General features: G+C 48.8%; 1 protein-coding gene across 1 annotated transcript in view; it reads right to left on the reverse strand.

The window, feature by feature from the left end:
* The window catches only part of NEMF (nuclear export mediator factor), a 38,499-nt gene that overhangs the window by 2,120 nt on the left and 15,462 nt on the right, over positions 1-20,917 (reverse strand). Inside the window, exons 15-31 of the mRNA XM_075613842.1 lie at positions 20,489-20,686; positions 18,719-18,782; positions 17,893-17,981; positions 17,239-17,342; positions 16,306-16,368; positions 14,903-15,015; positions 14,152-14,209; positions 13,443-13,501; positions 12,979-13,099; positions 6,897-7,158; positions 5,841-5,889; positions 5,696-5,745; positions 3,389-3,587; positions 2,654-2,731; positions 2,239-2,439; positions 864-896; positions 519-625 (exon numbers count right to left, since the gene is read on the reverse strand). Coding sequence (XP_075469957.1) covers positions 519-625; positions 864-896; positions 2,239-2,439; positions 2,654-2,731; positions 3,389-3,587; positions 5,696-5,745; positions 5,841-5,889; positions 6,897-7,158; positions 12,979-13,099; positions 13,443-13,501; positions 14,152-14,209; positions 14,903-15,015; positions 16,306-16,368; positions 17,239-17,342; positions 17,893-17,981; positions 18,719-18,782; positions 20,489-20,686 — 1,848 coding nt within the window. The remainder of the gene's footprint in view (positions 1-518; positions 626-863; positions 897-2,238; positions 2,440-2,653; positions 2,732-3,388; positions 3,588-5,695; positions 5,746-5,840; positions 5,890-6,896; positions 7,159-12,978; positions 13,100-13,442; positions 13,502-14,151; positions 14,210-14,902; positions 15,016-16,305; positions 16,369-17,238; positions 17,343-17,892; positions 17,982-18,718; positions 18,783-20,488; positions 20,687-20,917) is intronic.

Genomic DNA, 20,917 nt, shown 5'->3' on the forward strand with positions numbered 1-20,917 from the left:
TTCACAGAAAGCATAGTTAAACAAAGTGTGTGTGTGTGTGAGTGTGTGTGTGTACACACAGTTAATGTTTCAAAAGCGGATAAATATATCTCTAATTATGACGTTAGGACTGACGCTCCTGCAGGAACCAGCAAATACAGAACACTGGCAATCTTAGCTGCTTGTGCTGGGTTTACACATACAGTATAACAGGAAAGAAGCTGCCGCAGTGACAGTGACAGAATAGCTCCACAGTGCCCGGTTATTCACCATTACACGTACGTGACGCGCTCTCTCCAAGATAAAAGCGCATGTAAATTGTGATCAGGCGAAAGATGGAAAAGTACAAAAAAAAGCATATATCCATTTATTATAAGCGAATCGGTGTACTAGGAGTGCAGTATTTAGCGTTAGATCTTTGTGATTGGGTGAAATCAAATGAAAACCGCAACTTAAATGTCTGCAGATTAGTAGGCGAGACACAGATGTATTACATTGCTGCTAGAATGGGAGATCATGAATTTATATCCTCAACGTACTTATAATTTGTCATGGCGGTGTACGGGGCGCAGACGGGTACGGAGAACAGAAGCACATCCTCGGCGTGTGGCTGTCCCGTCAGAGAATTCAGAAGGTTCTCTGCTTCCTGCGGGATACGGGAAGGGTTAAAAGACGGAAATATTTTCAATGCGCGCTTCCGTGACGTGCTGGATTACCGGTGGGCAGGCTCAGTGGCCTTTTCAATATGTGCAACTGCGCCCATATTCCTTACAAAGTATGCGTTACCGAACTCAGAGCCGCTTCCCACTCTCCCAGAAGCCGGAGGGACGAACGCAAATAAAAAATATCAATTGCTATGTTACGCAAGAACACAAAGAAAATACCTCAGTTCCCTGGGGATCTTGCTCCTGCTCCTCCTGTATGAAATATAGAAATAGTTGTACTGAAAAACAGGAAATATGACATCCCCCCCGCACCGCTTATTGTCATGCGTTCTAGGAAATGTTGTGCCCCCCCCCCCCCCCCCGCCACACACATTGATGTAGGCTCCCGGAGAGCACGTACTCGTGCAGGCTTTAGAAACGTAACGTAGCAGCTGAAGGAAAACTGTTTATTTCCCAAACTTAGTTATTTAGGAGAAATCCCTTAGATTTATCAAAGAAACAGAACTCCATTACTTGGGCAATGTTCTTTTACACCAGCAACGCCTGGCGACACTTACTTTTGTTAGTCTGAATATATATACACACACACACACACACACACACACACACATATATACATATACACACACACATATATATATATACACACACACACATATATATATACACACACACATATATACATATACACACACACACACACACACACACACACACATATATACACATGCGCGCGCACAGACAATTTATTTGAAGCAGGTGATCTGCGCCGTGTTGATTTCCGCTCCGGGACTCCGTTTCCCGAGACACTTCCCTCCGTAGGTGCTGCCGGTCAGAGCCCTCACTGGGCGATCAATATGGAGGTTAAAAAGCTCCCGCGCACTGCGGGCCAATAGGATGCTGCAACGTCATCACTTGCGTCTTCCTAATGGCCCGCGTGACGCAGTATATTTAAACTGCACAGAGATACCGGCAGCACCCAGAGCTAAGTATCTCTGGAAGCAGGGGGTCCCCGGGACTGAAATGAACTGCATCCTACCTATATAAAATAAAAAGTGCAAATCAGCACGAGTGGAGGCTTGGAAGCCCTGGGGCCTATCACACCGTCTCAAATACAAAAACGCCTTCCGTGTCACTCAAGCCCCCAATCCACTCACAGCCGTCAGTGCCAGAAGGAAACTCAGATCTAGGGAGCAAAGCGTCTTGTACCAGGTAATAAATCATATGGATATTTTAGACCAGGGGTGGCCATCTCCAGTCTTCAAGGGCCACCAACAGGTCAGGATATCCCTGCTTCAGCACAGGTGGCTCAATCTGTGGTTCAGTCATTATGACTGAGCCACCTGGGCTGAAGCAGGGATATCCTTAAAACCCTACCTGTTGATGGCCCTAGAAGCCTGGGAGTTGGCCACCCCTGTTTTAGAAACACTCTTGTTCTAGGTTAGCAAATCTAAAACCACACAAGCTTCTCTAATGCAGACAGTAAGAATGCCAAGCCCAGCTAGCGTGAATGTATCTCGCTTCCGCCAGGTCCTCCGTCCCGAAGGGCTGTGACCGGCCTCCTGGGCCCAGTGAAGTCCGCCGCCTTGCTCACCTTCTCTTCCTGCTGCTCTTCCAGTGTCAGCTCGTGCATGTCCTGCGTTACGAAGACTTCCACCCGACCCTGTCCCTCCTTACAAGGCGCATTCAGCCGCCCGCCACCTTTTGCTTTCTGGGGCGGCTTCTTGGCGGCTTCCTCCTTCGTGTGACCTTTCTTCCCCTTCTTTGCTTTCTCCTCTTTGTGGGACCCTGCGGACTGGATGAACCCCAACCCCCGCACCGTCGTGAGATTAACCCTTTCACTGGTCAGAGGGGGCGGCAATTGCAGCAAAACGGTTAACCCAGGGGGTGGCCAACTCCGGTCCTCCAGGGCCACACCAACAGGTCAGGTTTTCGGGATATCCCCGCTTCAGCACAGGTGGCCTCCCCCTGGGTTAAGCGAAACAAAGGATAGAAAATGTAGGTCTTACGCCCAGCAGCTGCATTATAATCTCCCGATCTTCCTCGTCCTGGTCCTTGTACTTCTCTTTCATTTTCTTTATTTTACTCTGCAACAGAAAGAAAAAAAAAGAGAATTATTATGAAACAAAGTAAAAAAAAAACACCTGGGAATATGACCTGCTCGGTGGCAGTGATTGTATCTGTGGGTGTAGCACAGGGAAGTCGCTTTAGGTCAGCAAGAGAGGAACTGGGTAACAAACCGGGAAAAGATTAAAGAAGCAATTCAAGCGCGTTTATTTTTTATTTTTTTAACATTTATTTTTTACACAGCACTGAAGCAGGGGATCCCCGGAGCTGAACCCCGCTCGTTTCGGGGGACCCCCTGCTTCCCGTGACACGGAGGTAAGTAGGAGGTGCTGGTGGCCGCTCCGCTTGGCTACCAGGGTTCACATTATGACGATGTTTCAATGATCCCGTGCCCTGCGGGCCAATAGGAAGCTGTGATGTCATCGGGTTCGACTTCCTATTGGCCCGTGTGATGCGGGGGCTTTAAACCTCAAACGGAGCTGCTTCCGGCACCCCCTACACTACGGAGGTATCTCTGGAAGCAGGGGGTCTCCAGAGCCCAAAATAATAGGGGTCAGCTCTAGAGACCCCCGGCTTCAATCCCATGTTAAAAAAAGTGCTTTGATTGCTCCTTTAAAGCACAAAACTGCATGCGCTGCTACAAAGTGGCATTTAGATTTCTCAGTAGTAAACGGTACCTTCTGCCCTCTCTTCATGGGCTGCGGTTCCGTGCCACCCTGAGCTGGGTTCGGCTCCGTGCCACCCTGAGCTGGGTTCGGCTCCGTGCCACCCTGAGCTGGGTTCCGAGAGGCGGCCACCTCGGACGTGTTCTCACGTTCCTTCTCACCCGACGGCTCGTTTTCTTCCGGGTCGTTAGGCTTCTTTTTCTTCATTTCACTGGCGAGATAAAAGATGGCAAACAGTCTGCTTCAATGCAAGTCACCGGACATCCTCCATTGTCAACAGGAGCACGTTTAATATCAGCTTACCGCAACCTATTGAACCAGCTCAACTCCAGTCGTCAAGCCCCTCATCCCCCAACAGGTCAGGTTTTTTCAGGATATCCCAGCTTCAGCACAGCTGACTCAATCAGATTGAGCCACCTGTGCTGAAGCAGGGATACACTGAAAACCTGACCTGTTGGGGGGAGGGGCTTGAGGACTGGAGTTGACCACCCCTGCATTAAACAACGAGGGGGTCATTGTTATTTGGGTTTCATTTTTAAATCCCTCAGACTTCTATTCAAACAAACCCTTTTCAGATGGGGTCAGCGATGTTTGGCTCGGCATATTGTAGACATGAAAAACGTCCTTTTATCTGGCCAGGACTCGCCCCTAACCAGAACGGGAAGGGTGCCTAAAGGAGCATTACGACAATGCAATTATCTAAGCTACATAGTTATATAGTAGGAGGAGGCTGAACAAAGACGTACGTCCATCAAGTTCAACCTATGCTAAATTTAGACAACAGATATTTTATCCTATATCTATACTTACTCATTGATCCAGAGGAAGGCAAACAAAAAACCCCAGTGACATCATCCAATGACATCTCATAAGGGGAAAAATAAATTCCTTCCTGACTCCAAGAATTGGCAATCGGATTAATCCCTGGATCAACATCCTTCCCATGTTTACTTATTTGGTATATCCCTGTATACCTTTCCTTTCTAAAAAGATGTCCAACCTTTTTTTTAACAAATATATTGTATCTGCCATCACAGTCTCCATGGGTAATGCATCCCACATTTTAACTGCCCTTACTGTAAAGAACCCTTTCCTTTGTTGCTGGTGAAATTTCCTTTCCTCCAACCTTAAGGGATGGCCCCGAGTCCTTAGTACTGCCCGTGGGATGAACAGTTCTTTTGAAAGCTCCCTGTATTGTCCCCGAATATATTTGTATATAGTTATCATATCCCCTCTTAGACGCCCCTTTTCTTTTTTAAAACAAATATTTTTATTGACATTTTCAACAGTGAAATGGGAGTGGGTGGGGTACAGAAAAAAAAGAAGGGATGGTGGGGGGATGGGGCAACCATCTTGTACAGAGTTTTTCTAACAATCACATTTCATATCATACAACATTATATAGAGGACATTCTTCTCTCTGCACTCCGGCTCTCTTTCTGGGGTCATTCCCTTGCATTACACTTCCTGCCTCTGCGGGTGGCTACCCATCTCCGCCCTATCCAGCTTCCCAGGGTTCCCAGACCCTATAGAACTTCCCTGTAGCATGGTTCAGAAATGAGGTGAGCTTTTCCATTAATTGGACCTCGTTGACCCTTCTAATAACCTCTCTTTTGGAGCACAGGAGTGTCTTATTCCAGCGCACCTAGCTGCTGTTAGTATATGCAAAATCAATTTGTGTGTGCAGTGATTCACATTCTCCATAAGTTTGGCTAGAATAATTAGAGATGGATCTAGCGGGATCGTGATACCCAACACATCTTTTATTCATTTCAATACTGTCCTCCAGTACATCTGCATTGCGTCGGCGAGGATCCTGCGTTCCAGGATTCACAATATGGCCGCCAATGTCAAAAGTGCTGTGGTTCTCTAAATGGTTGCTATAGGAACCCACGGAAGCTTAGTAGATGGAACATAATTAAAAAGGGTATCAAGAGTGAAAAAAAATGGGTTTTTCTGTTCTTTTTAAATGGCAGTAAGTATTATCTAATACTACGCAAATAATGTACTTAAATAATTTGAAGAAAAATAAATGGATTTTTAAAATCGAATTATTCTTTCAGTAACAATTTTGTACCTCTATATAAGGGTTCTTAACTTCAGTACTCAAGACCCCCCTTAGAAAATGTCGTGCCCCCCCAGTTTGCGCACTGTTGTAGGACATTCAGACATCCTGCTGGGAAACGCCCTTTAAAAAAAACACTAACCTACCCAAAATGTTCCTAATGAACAAAAAACATTTTAGTGTCGTTCAAGAAAAGCCAACCATAGACCAAAGGACCCCTAGTCATATTTCATACAAATGCTGGTACTTCTTACCGTCTTTCTTTAGCAGACATATGTTTTCGACCAAGAGACTTGTTATCATTCTGGTAAACCAGGAAATAGAGGTTAGATAAGGCTGAAGAAGCAAATAATTGCAGATTTAAGATTGACAAAAGAAAGCACGCAGAAGGAACCTTACCACCAATGCTGCTTCAGCGGGCTCTGCGTTCACTGCTCGAGATAAGGTCCTACAGAGACAATACAGCGGTTACGTTACTCCCAAAATCAAGGCCATAGTTACAAGCAACAGCAACTAGCATAAATGTGGCAATGGTATAATCAGTATGAATATATTTAAAGGGCTGGGCTGTTTCGATGGTAAGCTACTATGATTAGAGCTGGCCCCAGATGAGGAATCATGACGAAGCAGACGCTGCAGTAACAACGCGACAGTGATAAAAGCAGCTCACACCTGGTTGTGCTACTACAGCAGGGGTGGGCAACTCCAGTCCTCAAGGGCCACTAACAGGTCAGGTTTTCAGGATATCCCTGCTTCAGCACAGGTGGCTCAATCAGTGGCTCAGGCAGAGACTGATTGAGCCACCTGGGCTGAAGCAGGGATAGCCTTAAAACCTGACCTGTTGGCGGATCTTGAGGACTGGAGTTGCCCACCCCTGTACTAAATGACTGTTGTCTCTACTCTGAGTGACCGTTCTTGAATGAAATGACACAAACAGGACAGGGACACATTCATGGACACGTGCTGTTGGATGGCAGAGTTATGCAATCCGACGAACCCAGTATCTAAAGGCCTGTGACTGCGCCACCAGGAAGCAAAATGCACAAGTCAATGCCTTTTACCGCCCGCACAGTGAAACGGCTTGTTAAATCCGTTCTGGTTCCTTTGATCGCTCCCTGTCTCGGGGACAGGGACATGGGAAGGCTGGAAGAGGATGCGAGTAGGAAATACATGATATATATGCTCCTCTTACCACGACATGTCTTCTCCCTGAAATATTTATTATACAAATACCATGAGAATAATGGATTATTTTAATCAGAATTTTCTTCCAATTCAAAAGATTAAGGCTCAGATCCACAACAGGGTGCTAAACTTTAGCACCCGTCAGCTCCCATTCATATAAAACGGAAGCAAACGCGCACAAAAGCTTAAGCACCCTGTGTGCAAGAGTGATCCTCTGCAAACCTGGGGCGATGCAAGGATTATAGCACAGCTGTGACGCGCTCCGGGTACCTCCTGGCCTGGAGATGAGACAGATCTATAGCGGTGTCAGGGTAGCTCATCCCTGGAGATTCCTCTTCCCTCTCCGCTGTGCTGTTCCTTTCGTTGTCTGCAGGGAAGGTTTCCTCGGGCTCTGCGAGACTGGGAGACCCATCAGCGGTGCCCGGCGGCTCTGCAGCCTCGATACCCCCGTCACTTTCTTTGTGAAACATTGGAGCATCCTCCTGTTCTTCACCCTCACTGCTGCTGCTATCCGCCTCTTCCTCCGGCCCGTCTGACAACAGCAAAATGAGGCATGTCCATCAGACAGGCAAAGGTGCATAGTGAGGCGCAGAAAGATTGTTATTAAAATACGAACAAACAAACATACTTGTTGCTGATCCTGCCTTTTAACTAGAATCCATTGTTGTCTACAGCCAAGAGGGGCCAACCCCAGTCCTCAGGTTTTAAAGATATCTCTGCTTCAGCACAGGTGGCTCAATTAATGAGTAAGCCACTTGTGCTATAGCAGGGATATCCTGAAAACCTGACCTGTTGGTGGCCCTTTAGGCAGTTTAGGAGTTGGCCACTTCTGATCTACAGATATCCATGACATTCCTATTTATGCTGTGGCACTTTAGAGATATAGACATAGAAAGAGAGAGCGAGAGAGAGCGAAAGAGAGAGCGAGCGAAAGAGAGAGCGAAAAAGAGAGCGAGCGAAAGAGAGCGAGAGAAAGAGAGAGCGAGAGAAAGAGAGAGATGGGAGAGATAGAAAGATACAGAGATAGAAAGAGAGAGAGAGATAGAAAGAGGTGTGTGAGAGAGTGGGATAAAATGGTGTGTGTGTGTGTGTGTGTTTGAGAGAGAGTGGTGTGTGTGTGAGAGAGAGTGGTGTGTGTTTGTGTGAGAGAGAGTGGGATAAAGTGGTGTGTGTGTGTGTGTGTGTGTGTGTGTGTGTGTGTGTGTGTGTGTGTGTGTGTGTGTGTGAGAGAGAGTGGTGTGTGTGAGTGTGTGAGTGGTGTGTGCGTGTGTGTGTGTGTGAGAGAGTGGCGTGTGTTTGTGTGTGAGTGGTGTGTGCGTGTGCGTGTGGTGTGTGAGAGTGGTGTGTGTGTGTGTGTGTGTGTGTAAGAGTGGTGTGTGTGTGTGTGAGAGAGAGGTGTGTGTGTGTGTGTGTGTGTGTGAGAGAGGTGTGTGAGAGTTGTGTGTGTGAGAGAGAGAGTGGTGTGTGTGTGTGTGTGGTGTGTGTGGTGTGTGTGTGTGGTGTGAGTGTGGTGTGAGTGTGGTGTGTGTGTGGTGTGTGTGTGTGTGTGTAAGAGATTGGTGTGTGTGTGTGTGTGTGTGCAAGAGAGTGGTGTGTGTGTGTGTGTGTGTGTGTGTGTGTGTGTGTGTGTGTGAGAGAGAGGTGTGTGTGTGTGTGTGTGTGAGAGAGGTGTGTGAGAGTTGTGTGTGTGAGAGAGAGAGTGGTGTGTGTGTGTGTGTGGTGTGTGTGGTGTGTGTGTGTGGTGTGAGTGTGGTGTGAGTGTGGTGTGTGTGTGGTGTGTGTGTGTGTGTGTAAGAGATTGGTGTGTGTGTGTGTGTGTGTGCAAGAGAGTGGTGTGTGTGTGTGTGTGTGTGTGTGTGTGTGTGTGTGTGTGTGTGTGTGTGTGTGTGTGTGTGTGTGTGTGTGAGTGTGTGTGTGTGTGTGTGTGTGTGTGCAAGAGAGTGGTGTGTGTGTGTGTGTGTGTGTGTGTGTGTGTGTGTGTGTGTGTGTGTGTGTTTGTTTAACTATGCTTTCTGTGAAGTTCTAGATACCCAGCTGTCTGAAAACAAGAATAATGTTACGTTATTGGAATGTTACATGAACGGGTGTGTGTAAGAGAGTGGTGTGTGTGTGTGTGTGCAAGAGAGTGGTGTGTGTGTGTGTGTGTGTGTGTGTGTGTGTGTGTGTGTGTGTGTGTGTAAGAGAGTGGTGTGTGTGTGTGCAAGAGAGTGGTGTGTGTGTGTGCAAGAGAGTGGTGTGTGTGTGTGCAAGAGAGTGGTGTGTGTGTGTGCAAGAGAGTGGTGTGTGTGTGTGCAAGAGAGTGGTGTGTGTGTGTGCAAGAGAGTGGTGTGTGTGTGTGTGCAAGAGAGTGGTGTGTGTGTGTGCAAGAGAGTGGTGTGTGTGTGTGCAAGAGAGTGGTGTGTGTGTGTGCAAGAGAGTGGTGTGTGTGTGTGCAAGAGAGTGGTGTGTGTGTGTGCAAGAGAGTGGTGTGTGTGTGTGCAAGAGAGTGGTGTGTGTGTGTGTGTGTGCAAGAGAGTGGTGTGTGTGTGTGTGCAAGAGAGTGGTGTGTGTGTGTGTGCAAGAGAGTGGTGTGTGTGTGTGTGCAAGAGAGTGGTGTGTGTGTGTGTGCAAGAGAGTGGTGTGTGTGTGTGTGCAAGAGAGTGGTGTGTGTGTGTGTGCAAGAGAGTGGTGTGTGTGTGTGTGCAAGAGAGTGGTGTGTGTGTGTGTGCAAGAGAGTGGTGTGTGTGTGTGTGTGTGTGTGTGTGTGTGTGTGTGTGTGTGTGTGTGTGTGTGTGTGTAAGAGAGTGGTGTGTGTGTGTGTGTGTGTGTGTGTGTGTGTGTGTGTGTGTGTGTGTGTGTGTGTGCAAGAGAGTGGTGTGTGTGTGTGCAAGAGAGTGGTGTGTGTGTGTGCAAGAGAGTGGTGTGTGTGTGTGCAAGAGAGTGGTGTGTGTGTGTGTGCAAGAGAGTGGTGTGTGTGTGTGTGCAAGAGAGTGGTGTGTGTGTGTGTGCAAGAGAGTGGTGTGTGTGTGTGTGTGCAAGAGAGTGGTGTGTGTGTGTGTGTGCAAGAGAGTGGTGTGTGTGTGTGCAAGAGAGTGGTGTGTGTGTGTGTGCAAGAGAGTGGTGTGTGTGTGTGTGTGTGCAAGAGAGTGGTGTGTGTGTGTGTGTGCAAGAGAGTGGTGTGTGTGTGTGTGTGTGTGTGTGTGTGTGTGTGTGTGTGTGTGTGTGTGTGTGTGTGTGTGTGTGTGTGTGTGTGTGTGTGTGTGTGTGTGTGTAAGAGAGTGGTGTGTGTGTGTGTGTGTGTGTGTGTGTGTGTGTGTGTGTGTGTGTGTGTGTGTAAGAGAATGGTGTGTGTAAGAGAGTGGTGTGTGTGTAAGAGAGTGGTGTGTGTGTGTAAGAGAGTGGTGTGTGTGTGTGTGAGAGAGGTGTGTGTGAGAGAGAGAGAGTGGCGTGTGTGTGTGTGTGTGGTGTGTGAGAGTGGTGTGTGTGTGTGTGTGTGTGTGTGTGTGTGTGTGTGTGTGTGTGTGTGTGTGTGTGTGTGTAAGAGAGTGGTGTGTGTGTGTGTGTGTAAGAGAGTGGTGTGTGTGTGTGTGTGTGTGTGTGTGTGTGTAAGAGAGTGGTGTGTGTGTGTGTGTGTGTAAGAGAGTGGTGTGTGTGTGTGTGTGTAAGAGAGTGGTGTGTGTGTGTGTGTGTGTGTGTGTGTGTGTGTGTGTGTGTGTGTGTGTGTGTGTGTGTGTGTGTGTGTGTGTGTGTGTGTGTGTGTGTGTGTAAGAGAGTGGTGTGTGTGTGTGTAAGAGAGTGGTGTGTGTGTGTGTGTGTAAGAGAGTGGTGTGTGTGTGTGTGTAAGAGAGTGGTGTGTGTGTGTGTGTGTGTGTGTGTGTGTGTGTGTGTGTGTGTGTGTGTGTGTGTGTGTGTGTGTGTGTGTGTGTGTGTGTGTGTGTGTGTGTGTGTGTAAGAGAGTGGTGTGTGTGTATGTAAGAGAGTGGTATGTGTGTGTATATAAGAGAGTGGTGTGTGTGTGTATGTAAGAGAGTGGTGTGTGTGTGTGTGTGTGAGAGAGTGGTGTGTGTGTGTGAGAGAGAGTGGTGTGTGAGAGAGTGGTGTGTGTGAGAGAGAGTGGTGTGTGAGAGAGAGAGTGGTGTGTGAGAGAGAGAGTGGTGTGTGAGAGAGAGAGTGGTGTGTGAGAGAGAGAGTGGTGTGTGAGAGAGAGAGTGGTGTGTGAGAGAGAGTGGTGTGTGAGAGAGTGGTGTGTGAGAGAGAGTGGTGTGTGAGAGAGAGTGGTGTGTGAGAGAGAGTGGTGTGTGAGAGAGAGTGGTGTGTGAGAGAGAGTGGTGTGTGAGAGAGAGTGGTGTGTGAGAGAGAGTGGTGTGTGTGTGAGAGAGTGGTGTGTGTGTGTGAGAGAGTGGTGTGTGTGTGAGAGAGTGGTGTGTGTGTGTGAGAGAGTGGTGTGTGTGAGAGAGAGAGTGGTGTGTGAGAGAGAGTGGTGTGTGAGAGAGAGTGGTGTGTGAGAGAGAGTGGTGTGTGAGAGAGAGTGGTGTGAGAGAGAGTGGTGTGTGAGAGAGAGTGGTGTGTGAGAGAGAGTGGTGTGTGAGAGAGAGTGGTGTGTGAGAGAGAGTGGTGTGTGTGTGAGAGAGAGTGGTGTGTGTGTGAGAGAGAGTGGTGTGTGTGTGAGAGAGTGGTGTGTGTGTGAGAGAGAGTGGTGTGTGTGTGAGAGAGAGTGGTGTGTGTGTGAGAGTAGTGTGTGTGTAAGAGTAGTGTGTGTGTAAGAGTAGTGTGTGTGTGAGAGTAGTGTGTGTGTGTGAGTAGTGTGTGTGTGAGTGAGAGTAGTGTGTGTGTGTGAGAGTAGTGTGTGTGTGTGAGAGTAGTGTGTGAGAGTAGTGTGTAAGAGTAGTGTGTAAGAGTAGTGTGTGAGAGTAGTGTGTGAGAGTAGTGTGTGAGAGTAGTGTGTGAGAGTAGTGTGTGTGTGAGAGTAGTGTGTGTGTGAGTAGTGTGTGTGTGTGTGTGTGTGTGAGAGTAGTGTGTGTGTGTGTGTGTGAGAGTAGTGTGTGTGTGTGAGAGTAGTGTGTGTGTGAGAGTAGTGTGTGTGTATGTGTGAGAGTGAGCAAGCGAGGGAGAGCGTGTGAATGTGAGTGAGAAATTAACCTTTAACGGTTAAAGAGAGAGCATGTGTGCGAGAGCGTGTGTGCGAGAGCGTGTGTGCGAGAGCGTGTGTGCGAGTGCGTGTGTGCGTGTGTGCGAGAGCGTGTGTGCGAGTGCGTGTGTGCGAGTGCGTGTGTGCGAGTGCGTGTGTCCGAGTGCGTGTGTCCGAGTGCGTGTGTGCGTGTGTCCGAGTGCGTGTGTCCGAGTGCGTGTGTCCGAGTGCGTGTGTCCGAGTGCGTGTGTGCGAGTGCGTGTGTGCGAGTGCGTGTGTGCGAGTGCGTGTGTGCGAGTGCGTGTGTGCGAGAGAGAGAGAGAGCGCGAGAGAGAGCGCGAGAAAGAGCGAGCGTGAGTAACCTTTAACGGTTACCAAGCGAAATAGCTCGTGTGCTAATTGGGGCTGAAAAGAAATCATGTTACATTTTTTGCGGGGCCGGCGGACACCGCTTGTGTCCAAGTGAATGTTTTACAGCAGTGAGAACGGCCAAATAGCTGAGCCCAAATTACACAGGGACATATGTCTCTGCTCTTAATACAGCGGCTCAGTTGTATGTATGTATGTATGTCTTTATTTGTATAGCGCCATAAAATGTACATAGCGCTTCACAGTAGTAATACATGTCATATAAATAACAAATATAAATAACAGATCATGGGAATAAGTGCTTCAGACATACTGTAAAAGTAACATTAAGGAAGGAGTCCCTGCTCCGAGGAGCTTACAATCTAATTGGTAGGTAGGGAGAACGTACAGAGACAGTAGGAGGGAATACTAGTAAGTGCGTCTGCAGGGGGCCAAGCTTTGTGTCATGTGTCCATGATTATCCAGTGCTACTCATATGCTTCTTTAAGCAGATGTGTCTTAAGGTGGGTCTTAAAGGTGGATAGCGAGGGGGCTAGTCGGGTATTGAGGGGAAGGGCATTCCAGAGGTGTGGGGCAGAAAGTGAGAAAGGTTTAAGGCGGGAGAGAGCTTTAGATACAAAGGGGGTAGTAAGAAGACTTCCTTGAGAAGAACGCAAGAGTCGTGATGGCTGAAGAGTTGTGACACAGTAATACTCAGAGTCACTGCACACTGCTACATGTCATTTGCAGATCAGGAAACTGAAGTGGGAGTGGGGGGAGGGGAGGGGATTTCTACCCCTGAACATTAACTCCTGCATTGCCAGGCAGACCAGAAGCACATAGAGCGGCTGGTTTATCCAGCACACAACAGGTTAAGAGGGATCTCAGAGTCCTCACCCAATGGTTCATTTTCTTCTGCGGCCAGCTCCGTGTTACTGCTCGTTACGCTTTCCAGATCCTCGTCCTGCGCCTTCACCCTCCGCTCCCCTTTATGTCGCCAGACGTACGCTTCATCCACCTGCCGACAAAGGGCATTCGGCTTCGATTTAACCGCCACCAACCAGACGCGTTATATACATAGAAACATACACGGTGTATTTCGGGGGTAGTCAACTCCAGTCTTCAAGGGCCACCAACAGGTCGGGTTTTAAGGATGTCCCTGCTTCAGCACAGGTGGCCGAATCCGTGGGTCAATCTTTGACTGAGCCACCTGTGCTGAAGCAGGGACATCCTGAAGACCTGACCTGTTGGTGGCCCTTGAGGACTGGCGTTGGCCGCCCCTGCTGTATTTATTCACAAGGAGGTTTCCTAGAAATAGAAGGTGTTGCAGGTTAATGTTCTGACGCGGATAACATACAAACCTTAAACAGGAAACCAAACCCCATCATCAGGTAAGAGGGTGGAAGGTAATTCTTCTTCCCTGGAAAATAAGGCGGTTAAACTTATTAAATAAAAAAAAAGCATCATCTGCGTGCGAGGCGGGGAACGCCGCGTTTACAGCAAACGGAAAAAGCACCTTATTGCCCCCTCTCCCCCTGTAAAAAGGAATGTAACAAATAAATAAACGGGGGTTATTTGGTGGAGAGAGGCGAGATAAGCACATGTAACATTAGGTATATATGAAAGGGGCCCAACGCTAGACCAGGGGAGCACAAACTTTTTGAGCTGCGTCCCCCCTGCCTGCTCCCCCTCACCTTGTTTGGCGGCGTCAAATGACGCCACGGGTCACGTGACCCTGTTGCCATGGAGACAGACGTGCGACGTCACTCTGCATGACTCCGCGTTGCCATAGCAACGAGTCTTGCCAGCTCTGCAGAATCCCGGCAAGCGAGTTGCAGAGGCCTCACGCGATCCCCCGGCATTTGATTTAAGTGCCTCGGGGAAGAGCGCGGGGCCTCTGCAAACAACGTGCGTGCCCCCCAAAACCAATCCACCGCCCCCCCTGGCGGGCGCGCCCCCCACTTTGCGCACTTCTGCGCTAGACTATTACATTAACAGGCCGTCTGCCCTCCGGACCACAGTGAGAAGTCCGCATGCGAGAGCAGACGGGATTCCCCAGCCTGTCCTCACCTCTGATCATGAAGCTGCCAGTTGTTAAGTATTCTCCTGTTGGTGCCGTCTTTGACACCTGGATGATAAAAATAACACATAGAATTCACTTATTCCAAGTCTCAGTTCCTTGCTCAGTTATTAAAACGATACAAAACGGGCCATTGCGTTATTTTCTCTCTGTGAGATTCGTGTTCCTGTTGACTGTTTCACATTTGTGAATTCTAATATATACAAAAGGTGGAAACAGCTGTCTGAGAGGAGGGTTACTGGCATCTTAACCCATGCTGTGCTGACAAGCTGTGTAAGCATAAGCTTATAGGGGTCCCATGTCAAAAAGGATTTGAAGCAAAAGGTGACACTGTGTGCTCATTTGCATGTAATTTCCCAGAATCCCTTGCTGCAGTGGAAACACTGTATGCTAGGCGGTAATGGTGACAAGCAGGGTTGCAGACCTGTCTGAGATGTGAATATGCTCACTATTTATATAGATATATATCTATATACACATACGATAAAAAAACTCATATTTGGAAGGGTGACATATCAAGAGAAACTGACACTGTCATTATAAATGCAATTTGTCTTTGATTCCCTAAGTAGCAATGTCATTTAACCCCGGATTGGGCGCGATAAATGGCGGCTTTGAGAATCCCAGCCCTGGTGCCAATCCTGTGCATTTGTGTCACTAAAATCCCCCTCTGCTTGAGCTCCTGATAAAGTGCCCGGCCTAACACTGCATCCCATGTGTTACCCAGGCCAAGTACTTTACCTGATTGTGGTGAACCCACCAGGCGCTGGTGATGACACGTGCGTCCCAGGCAGCGCTGTAGCAGACAGACATCGTGCCGGCCTCCGTCAGTGTGCGCGGGGGCACCGCTTCCCCTGCGACGAGATCAAACAACCAAAGTGATATAAAGCGCGCACGACATCTGGGGGGTAACGGGGGGAGGGGGGGGTAACGGGGGTAACTGCATCTAGCAAAGTAACACGTTTGCAATGGTCTCTCTCCATCTACTTTATAACTGTGGCAGCCATTAAACATTTGGACAATTGCAGATCTATGTGGGCTGACCGGTGATAAGAGACGGTCATCAAAAAGTATTAAGTATGTTTTGTGGGGTACAGCATCGCTCCTCGTGCCCTCCGTATGATTCCAGCACTTTCTTCTTTATTTTAACAGTAAAAACGGTGCGCAAACATCTTTATTACGTGTCGAGAATGAGAAGGTGGTTATTTCGCTGAAAAGGAGAGTGAATACAGAGAGCGGCCGCCCAGCAAAGCTGGTAGAGACAAATACTGACAATGAAATCAAACACAAAGGGCAAAAAAACCCACCAGGATCAATAACCTATCATAATGTTAGAAAACAGAAACCCTTTGCGGGTCAGTCTACATGCCTTCCCACTTAGAGTGTAAGCTCTTCGGGGCAGGGACTCCTTTCCCTAATGTTGCTTTTATGTGTTATATTATTCTGTCCCGTGTGTTACTGCTGTGTAGCACCGTGTACATGGGCAGAGCTATAGAAATAAAGACAGATGCATCCGGTGTGAGCGTTATGTCACTATTATTGCAATACAAGCACAGCGGAAACCCCACTCCTGTCACTTCCTCTCCCCACTCCTGTCACTTCCTCTCCCCACTCCTGTCACTTCCTCTCCCCCCACTCCTGTCACTTCCTCTCTCCCCACTCCTGTCACTTCCTCTCTCCCCACTCGTCACTTCCTCTCTCCCCACTCCTGTCACGTCCTCTCCCCCCACTCCTGTCACTTCCTCTCTCCCCACTCGTCACTTCCTCTCTCCCCACTCCTGTCACGTCCTCTCCCCCCACTCCTGTCACTTCCTCTCCCCCCACTCCTGTCACTTCCTCTCCCCACTCCTGTCACTTCCTCTCCCCACTCCTGTCACTTCCTCTCCCCACTCCTGTCACTTCCTCTCCCCACTCCTGTCACTTCCTCTCCCCACTCCTGTCACTTCCTCTCCCCACTCCTGTCACTTCCTCTCTCCCCACTCCTGTCACTTCCTCTCCCCACTCCTGTCACTTCCTCTCCCCACTCCTGTCACTTCCTCTCCCCACACCTGTCACTTCCTCTCCCCACTCCTGTCACTTCCTCTCCCCACTCCTGTCACTTCCTCTCCCCACTCCTGTCACTTCCTCTCTCCCCGTTATGTTACCTTTGGGGTTTTTGATGACACAGCTGGTTGCTCCATGAAGATCGGCATGTACATATACATCCCCTGAAATGCACAACACTATGGAAATCAGCACCGCATGAAGCGACATCGGATCACAAACCTACCTAGCAATCGCATGGTTAATGGATCACATCAGCAGCTTTTATGATCTACAATGGAGACCGCTGGAAACGATCCAGGTTTCCCACTTAAATATTCACGGGAAAATGTTTGTAAGACCTAAATATGTACGGGGCCAACAACAGGTCAGGTTTTCATGATATCCCAGCTTCAGCACAGGTGGCTTAATCAGTGGCTCTGTCTTTGCCTGAGCCACCTGTGCTGAAGCAGGGATATCCTGAAAACCTGACCTGTTGGTGATCCTTGAGGACTGGAGTTGCCCGCCCCATGTCTACTGTGTATTGACATCAGTGGCAAAGAGTGCATGCTGTACTCTTCTACTATATACAGGTATCAACAGTGAGTGCGCTGGGCAGAAGAGAGCGCTGGAGATTAATGCAGCCGTCCCACCGTCTCAGAGGTGAGAAGTTTGAGGGGCGTGGGGGGAGGTCTAGGTAACTGAACCGCATTTACTTCCGCTCAGGGGACCCCCTGCTTTCCGAGATACTTGGCAGAGACGGTGCTGCCAGAACGTCGCTTCCCGCAAGGGCAATAGGAAGCTGCAAACGCTGATGCAGCGGCTTCAATTTGGCCCGTGTCATGCTGGAGATTTACACCTCCATTTTGTTTCCCCGGGATGGCATCGTACCGGCAGCACCGTTCCCAGCATGCCTCTCGGTACTCAGGGGGTCGGCTTCTTTACTAACCAGTGAGAGTAAAGATACGGCAGGATTTGTGGCATCACCGTAAACAGGGAGCACAACCAGACCGGGCAAATGATATATATTTGCCCTCTACTTGGCCGACACTGACCTGGTGTTAAATACCGCTTCACAATCATCTCGTTTTGCTGCTGGTCTCTTCCGGCAATGAGGAGATAATTCTCTGAGCTTATGAACCAGAGAAACTTCTCAAACCTGCCCGGATACAGCAGAGTGTTAACACCGGGCAGTCACAATTTACATGAAAGGGTTTACCAGTAAAGAAGCTAAAATGCTATTTACAATAGTGCCAACGACTTAGAAACACAGAGATACTGTAATTTAGTCGATTTTTCCCATGTGCTGAAAAATGTGCGCGTTGTATTAATGCTGCTTCTGGAGATACTGACCCCCGGGGGGGGGGGGCGCCGGTAGATGCTCTGGCTGAGCTGGCTGGGGTTTCAAGTTTAAAGCGCCCGTGTGACGTGAGCCAATAAGGAAGACGAACCGGATGATGTCACGGCTTCTTATTGGTCCGCAGCTCGCGGGAGCTTGAAAACTCTGCCACAATATGAACCCTGCGAGCAGCTACCGGCACCCTGCACAAAAAGGTAAGTATCTCCAGAAGCAGGGGGTCCCCAGAGCTGAAATGAATGGGGTTCAGTTCCGGAGACCCCGTGCTACAATCCAATGTAAAAAAAAAAAGCGTTTGTATATCCGTGTTAAGACTAGAATGATTCCTACGTATTGTGCAGCACGGGCTCACCAATACACCTTCCTCGCTTTCTGAATGCTGCTGACCGTCTGGACTTCCTTCAGAGTTTGCTTGGTTTTCTTCTCCGCCGATTTAAACGCCTAATTTACGTGTCAAACAAAACAAACCAGTATTAGCTGCGTAATGACGGGGAAACAGCGATTGTACGATTTGTTTACTCTGCAGCACACTGCTTCAGCGCGCACCTTCTGCAGAAAGATTACACACTAACGCCAATGAGAGCACTGATTTACTAAACAAAGGGGCTTATTCAAACGCCTAAAGCAGCCGATCGCTTAGCGATTGCCCAAAAACCTCCCACTCGCGTCAACTGGAGTTTCCGACCGCGAGATTGGCAGAGTCATTTTGATTCCAGTATTCTTTCGGTGTGCAGAGGTTCCGGTTCCCTATACAAGTCCACTCTGCAAGCACCGGAGTATAAAGAGGTGTGCTCACCCTGCCATCTAACCTAGACTTACTGAATGAACCCCTAAATCAGGGCTGGCCAACTCCAGTCCTCAAGGGCCACCAATATGCCAGGTTTTCAGGATATCCCTGCTTCAGCACAGGTGGCTCAATCAGTGGCTCAGTCGAAGACTGGAGTTGGCCACCCCTGATCTAAGCCTTAATGGAGAGCCCTGCTGACCCCAACCTTCAAGATACTATTTATTATTAACTCGGATGGAGGCGCTGTGGCTGGACTGAGAGCAAGGGATTCTGGGCCTGATTCAATAATGTTCTAAAGAGTCCAATCGACCTAATACTGCCACGGACTTGAATGGCAGTTTTTAGTCAACTGCAGCTTCGGGAACACACAGAATCAGGCTCTTAAGCGAACCTTTTCAGCAGCTTCTACGGTCTTCTGTGTTTTCTTGGCTGCGTGTCGCTTGTGGTCGTAGTACCTGCAAATACAAAATGACATCCATTTCTCCCCGGTAATTCTCTGCTCAACGCCCGCTGCATAAATAGTGTCCATGCTCCGCCCGGAGAACTACTTGTGCAATGTGTTATACAGAGAACAAAAAGGTCTGAGCTGGGGTAATGTCGTATGTTAACTTGCATTATCAAACCTCCGATTATTTAAAGCTTCCCATTGGCCCAGTAAGTAGCCGCGAGATTTGGCAGCCATTTTGATTTTCCTAAAGGGAAGGTAAACACCAGCAACTAAACCAGTATCTCGTAAACAGAGTATCCCCCGGTTTAAACATTATTGATGCTTTCATGTATTAGGCTGGGTCCGTGCGAGTGAGTGGTTTCGCTCTAGCTGTAGCGATGCGCGCCCTGTAGTTGGGAGCGACGAGGGGGGGGGGGGGGGGGGGGCATGTCGTGGGCGTGACTTCACGGAGCTGGTTCGCACTCATTGGTCGAACACCTCCCGTGACCCGGCCGTCGCGCGAGGAAACAAATGTATCTGTTTCCTCACGCGCTCTAAAGACATCCTCATAGAGGATATTACTGATCGTGCCGCGCGCCCTCCTCTGCGCGGTCTCGCCGAGCACGGACGCAGCCGTATCCTTCTATGGAACATCAATTTTATTTTTTTACTTGACCTCGCAGATGTAGATTTATTATAAGTCCCGGAGCCTCGGAGAACCGTAACGGAACCAGCCAAGTGGGCCATTATTGTGGCGATATTTTTTCGGAGCGGACCCCCATACATTTTAGCTCCGGGACCCCCTGCTTCATGAGATACTTAATTCTGTAGGGGGGTGCCGGTATCTCTCTGCTTTTTAAAGCTCCACGTCACGTGGGTCCAATAGGAAGCCGCGTCGGATGACATCACAGCTTCCTATCGGCCTAGGACGTTTGCCCGCAAGCAAAACGCCGGGACATGTCTGCCGCGCCCGACCTCCCGCCTTGACAAGCTAGGTCTGATAACTGCACGTTTAAATGTCACGAGCGGGACCGCTCCTATGCGCCATCTTTTAAATGTCCAGCCGTGACGTGTCCCGACAGTGGATTGCCAGCTGCGTCTTGGTTGTGGCCAAACGTCCCATTCTGCTTCCTATTGGTCCGCAGGGCGCAGGGGCTTTGAAAAGTCGCCATTATGTGATCCCTGCTAGCCAAGCGGCAACTGGCACCCCCTACGGAGGCAAGAATCTCCAAAAGCAGGGGGTCCCGGAACTGAAATTAATGGGGTTCTGCTTCAGAGACCCCCTGCTTCCTGTATACAGTATATAAACAGAAACGCCTGCTTGGATTGCTGCTTTAAAGTCTCATTGACTTGTGTGTTTATTTAATGAAATGAAACACTACAATGGCTGATCTAAAGTACTATAGACCCAATAATCTCTTAAATTGTAATCAACTTGATCATGTGACGCGGAAGCAGGAGTGGAGCAGCGCCAAACCTGGGAGGTGGGTGTCTTGAACTGAGGCTCTCTCCCACAAGAAGACGGACACTGAGGCTCTCCCAGCATGCTGAAACTTCGGAGTTACCTTTCTAGATGTGCCTATTACCAACTCTTGTAAGTGTTTTTAACTGTGTTCTTTTAGCATTAAAATTTGAAATTTTGCACTATGCGTCTTGCGCCCTTTTCTCCTTTTTGTGTTTATTTAATGTCAGCTGTTTACGAGACGCCTGTCACAGCCCCGTGAAAGCACTGACTTTTTGGCATTAGCGTAAGCGGACAGGCTGAGGTCCACATCCACCAGCGTCGGTTTGTTCTTCTGCGGTCTCTTTGGCTGCGCTTTATTTTTCGCTTTTTTCTTCTTTCCCTTGGGCTCTTCCGCCTCTTCTCTCTCCTCCTCCTCTCCGACGCCGTCCCCTTCCCCGTCCCCTTCTTCTGACAACACGTACGGGTTTCTAAAGGGAAAGGCAGGAGCTCACCAAATAACCAACTGTGTTTATTTACTGTACAATACAAGCAGGACAAACACACTCCCTGAGGGGGCTCAGCACCTATATGTTAGAAATCAACGGATGGAAAATCATATATAGAATGACTGTGTATGTGTGTGTGTGTGTACACACACACATAAAACACACATAAACACACATAAACACACATAAACACACATAAACACACATAAACAC

Source organism: Ascaphus truei, chromosome 9 (assembly GCF_040206685.1).
Source record: "Ascaphus truei isolate aAscTru1 chromosome 9, aAscTru1.hap1, whole genome shotgun sequence".
In the NCBI taxonomy this organism is placed as follows: domain Eukaryota; kingdom Metazoa; phylum Chordata; class Amphibia; order Anura; family Ascaphidae; genus Ascaphus; species Ascaphus truei.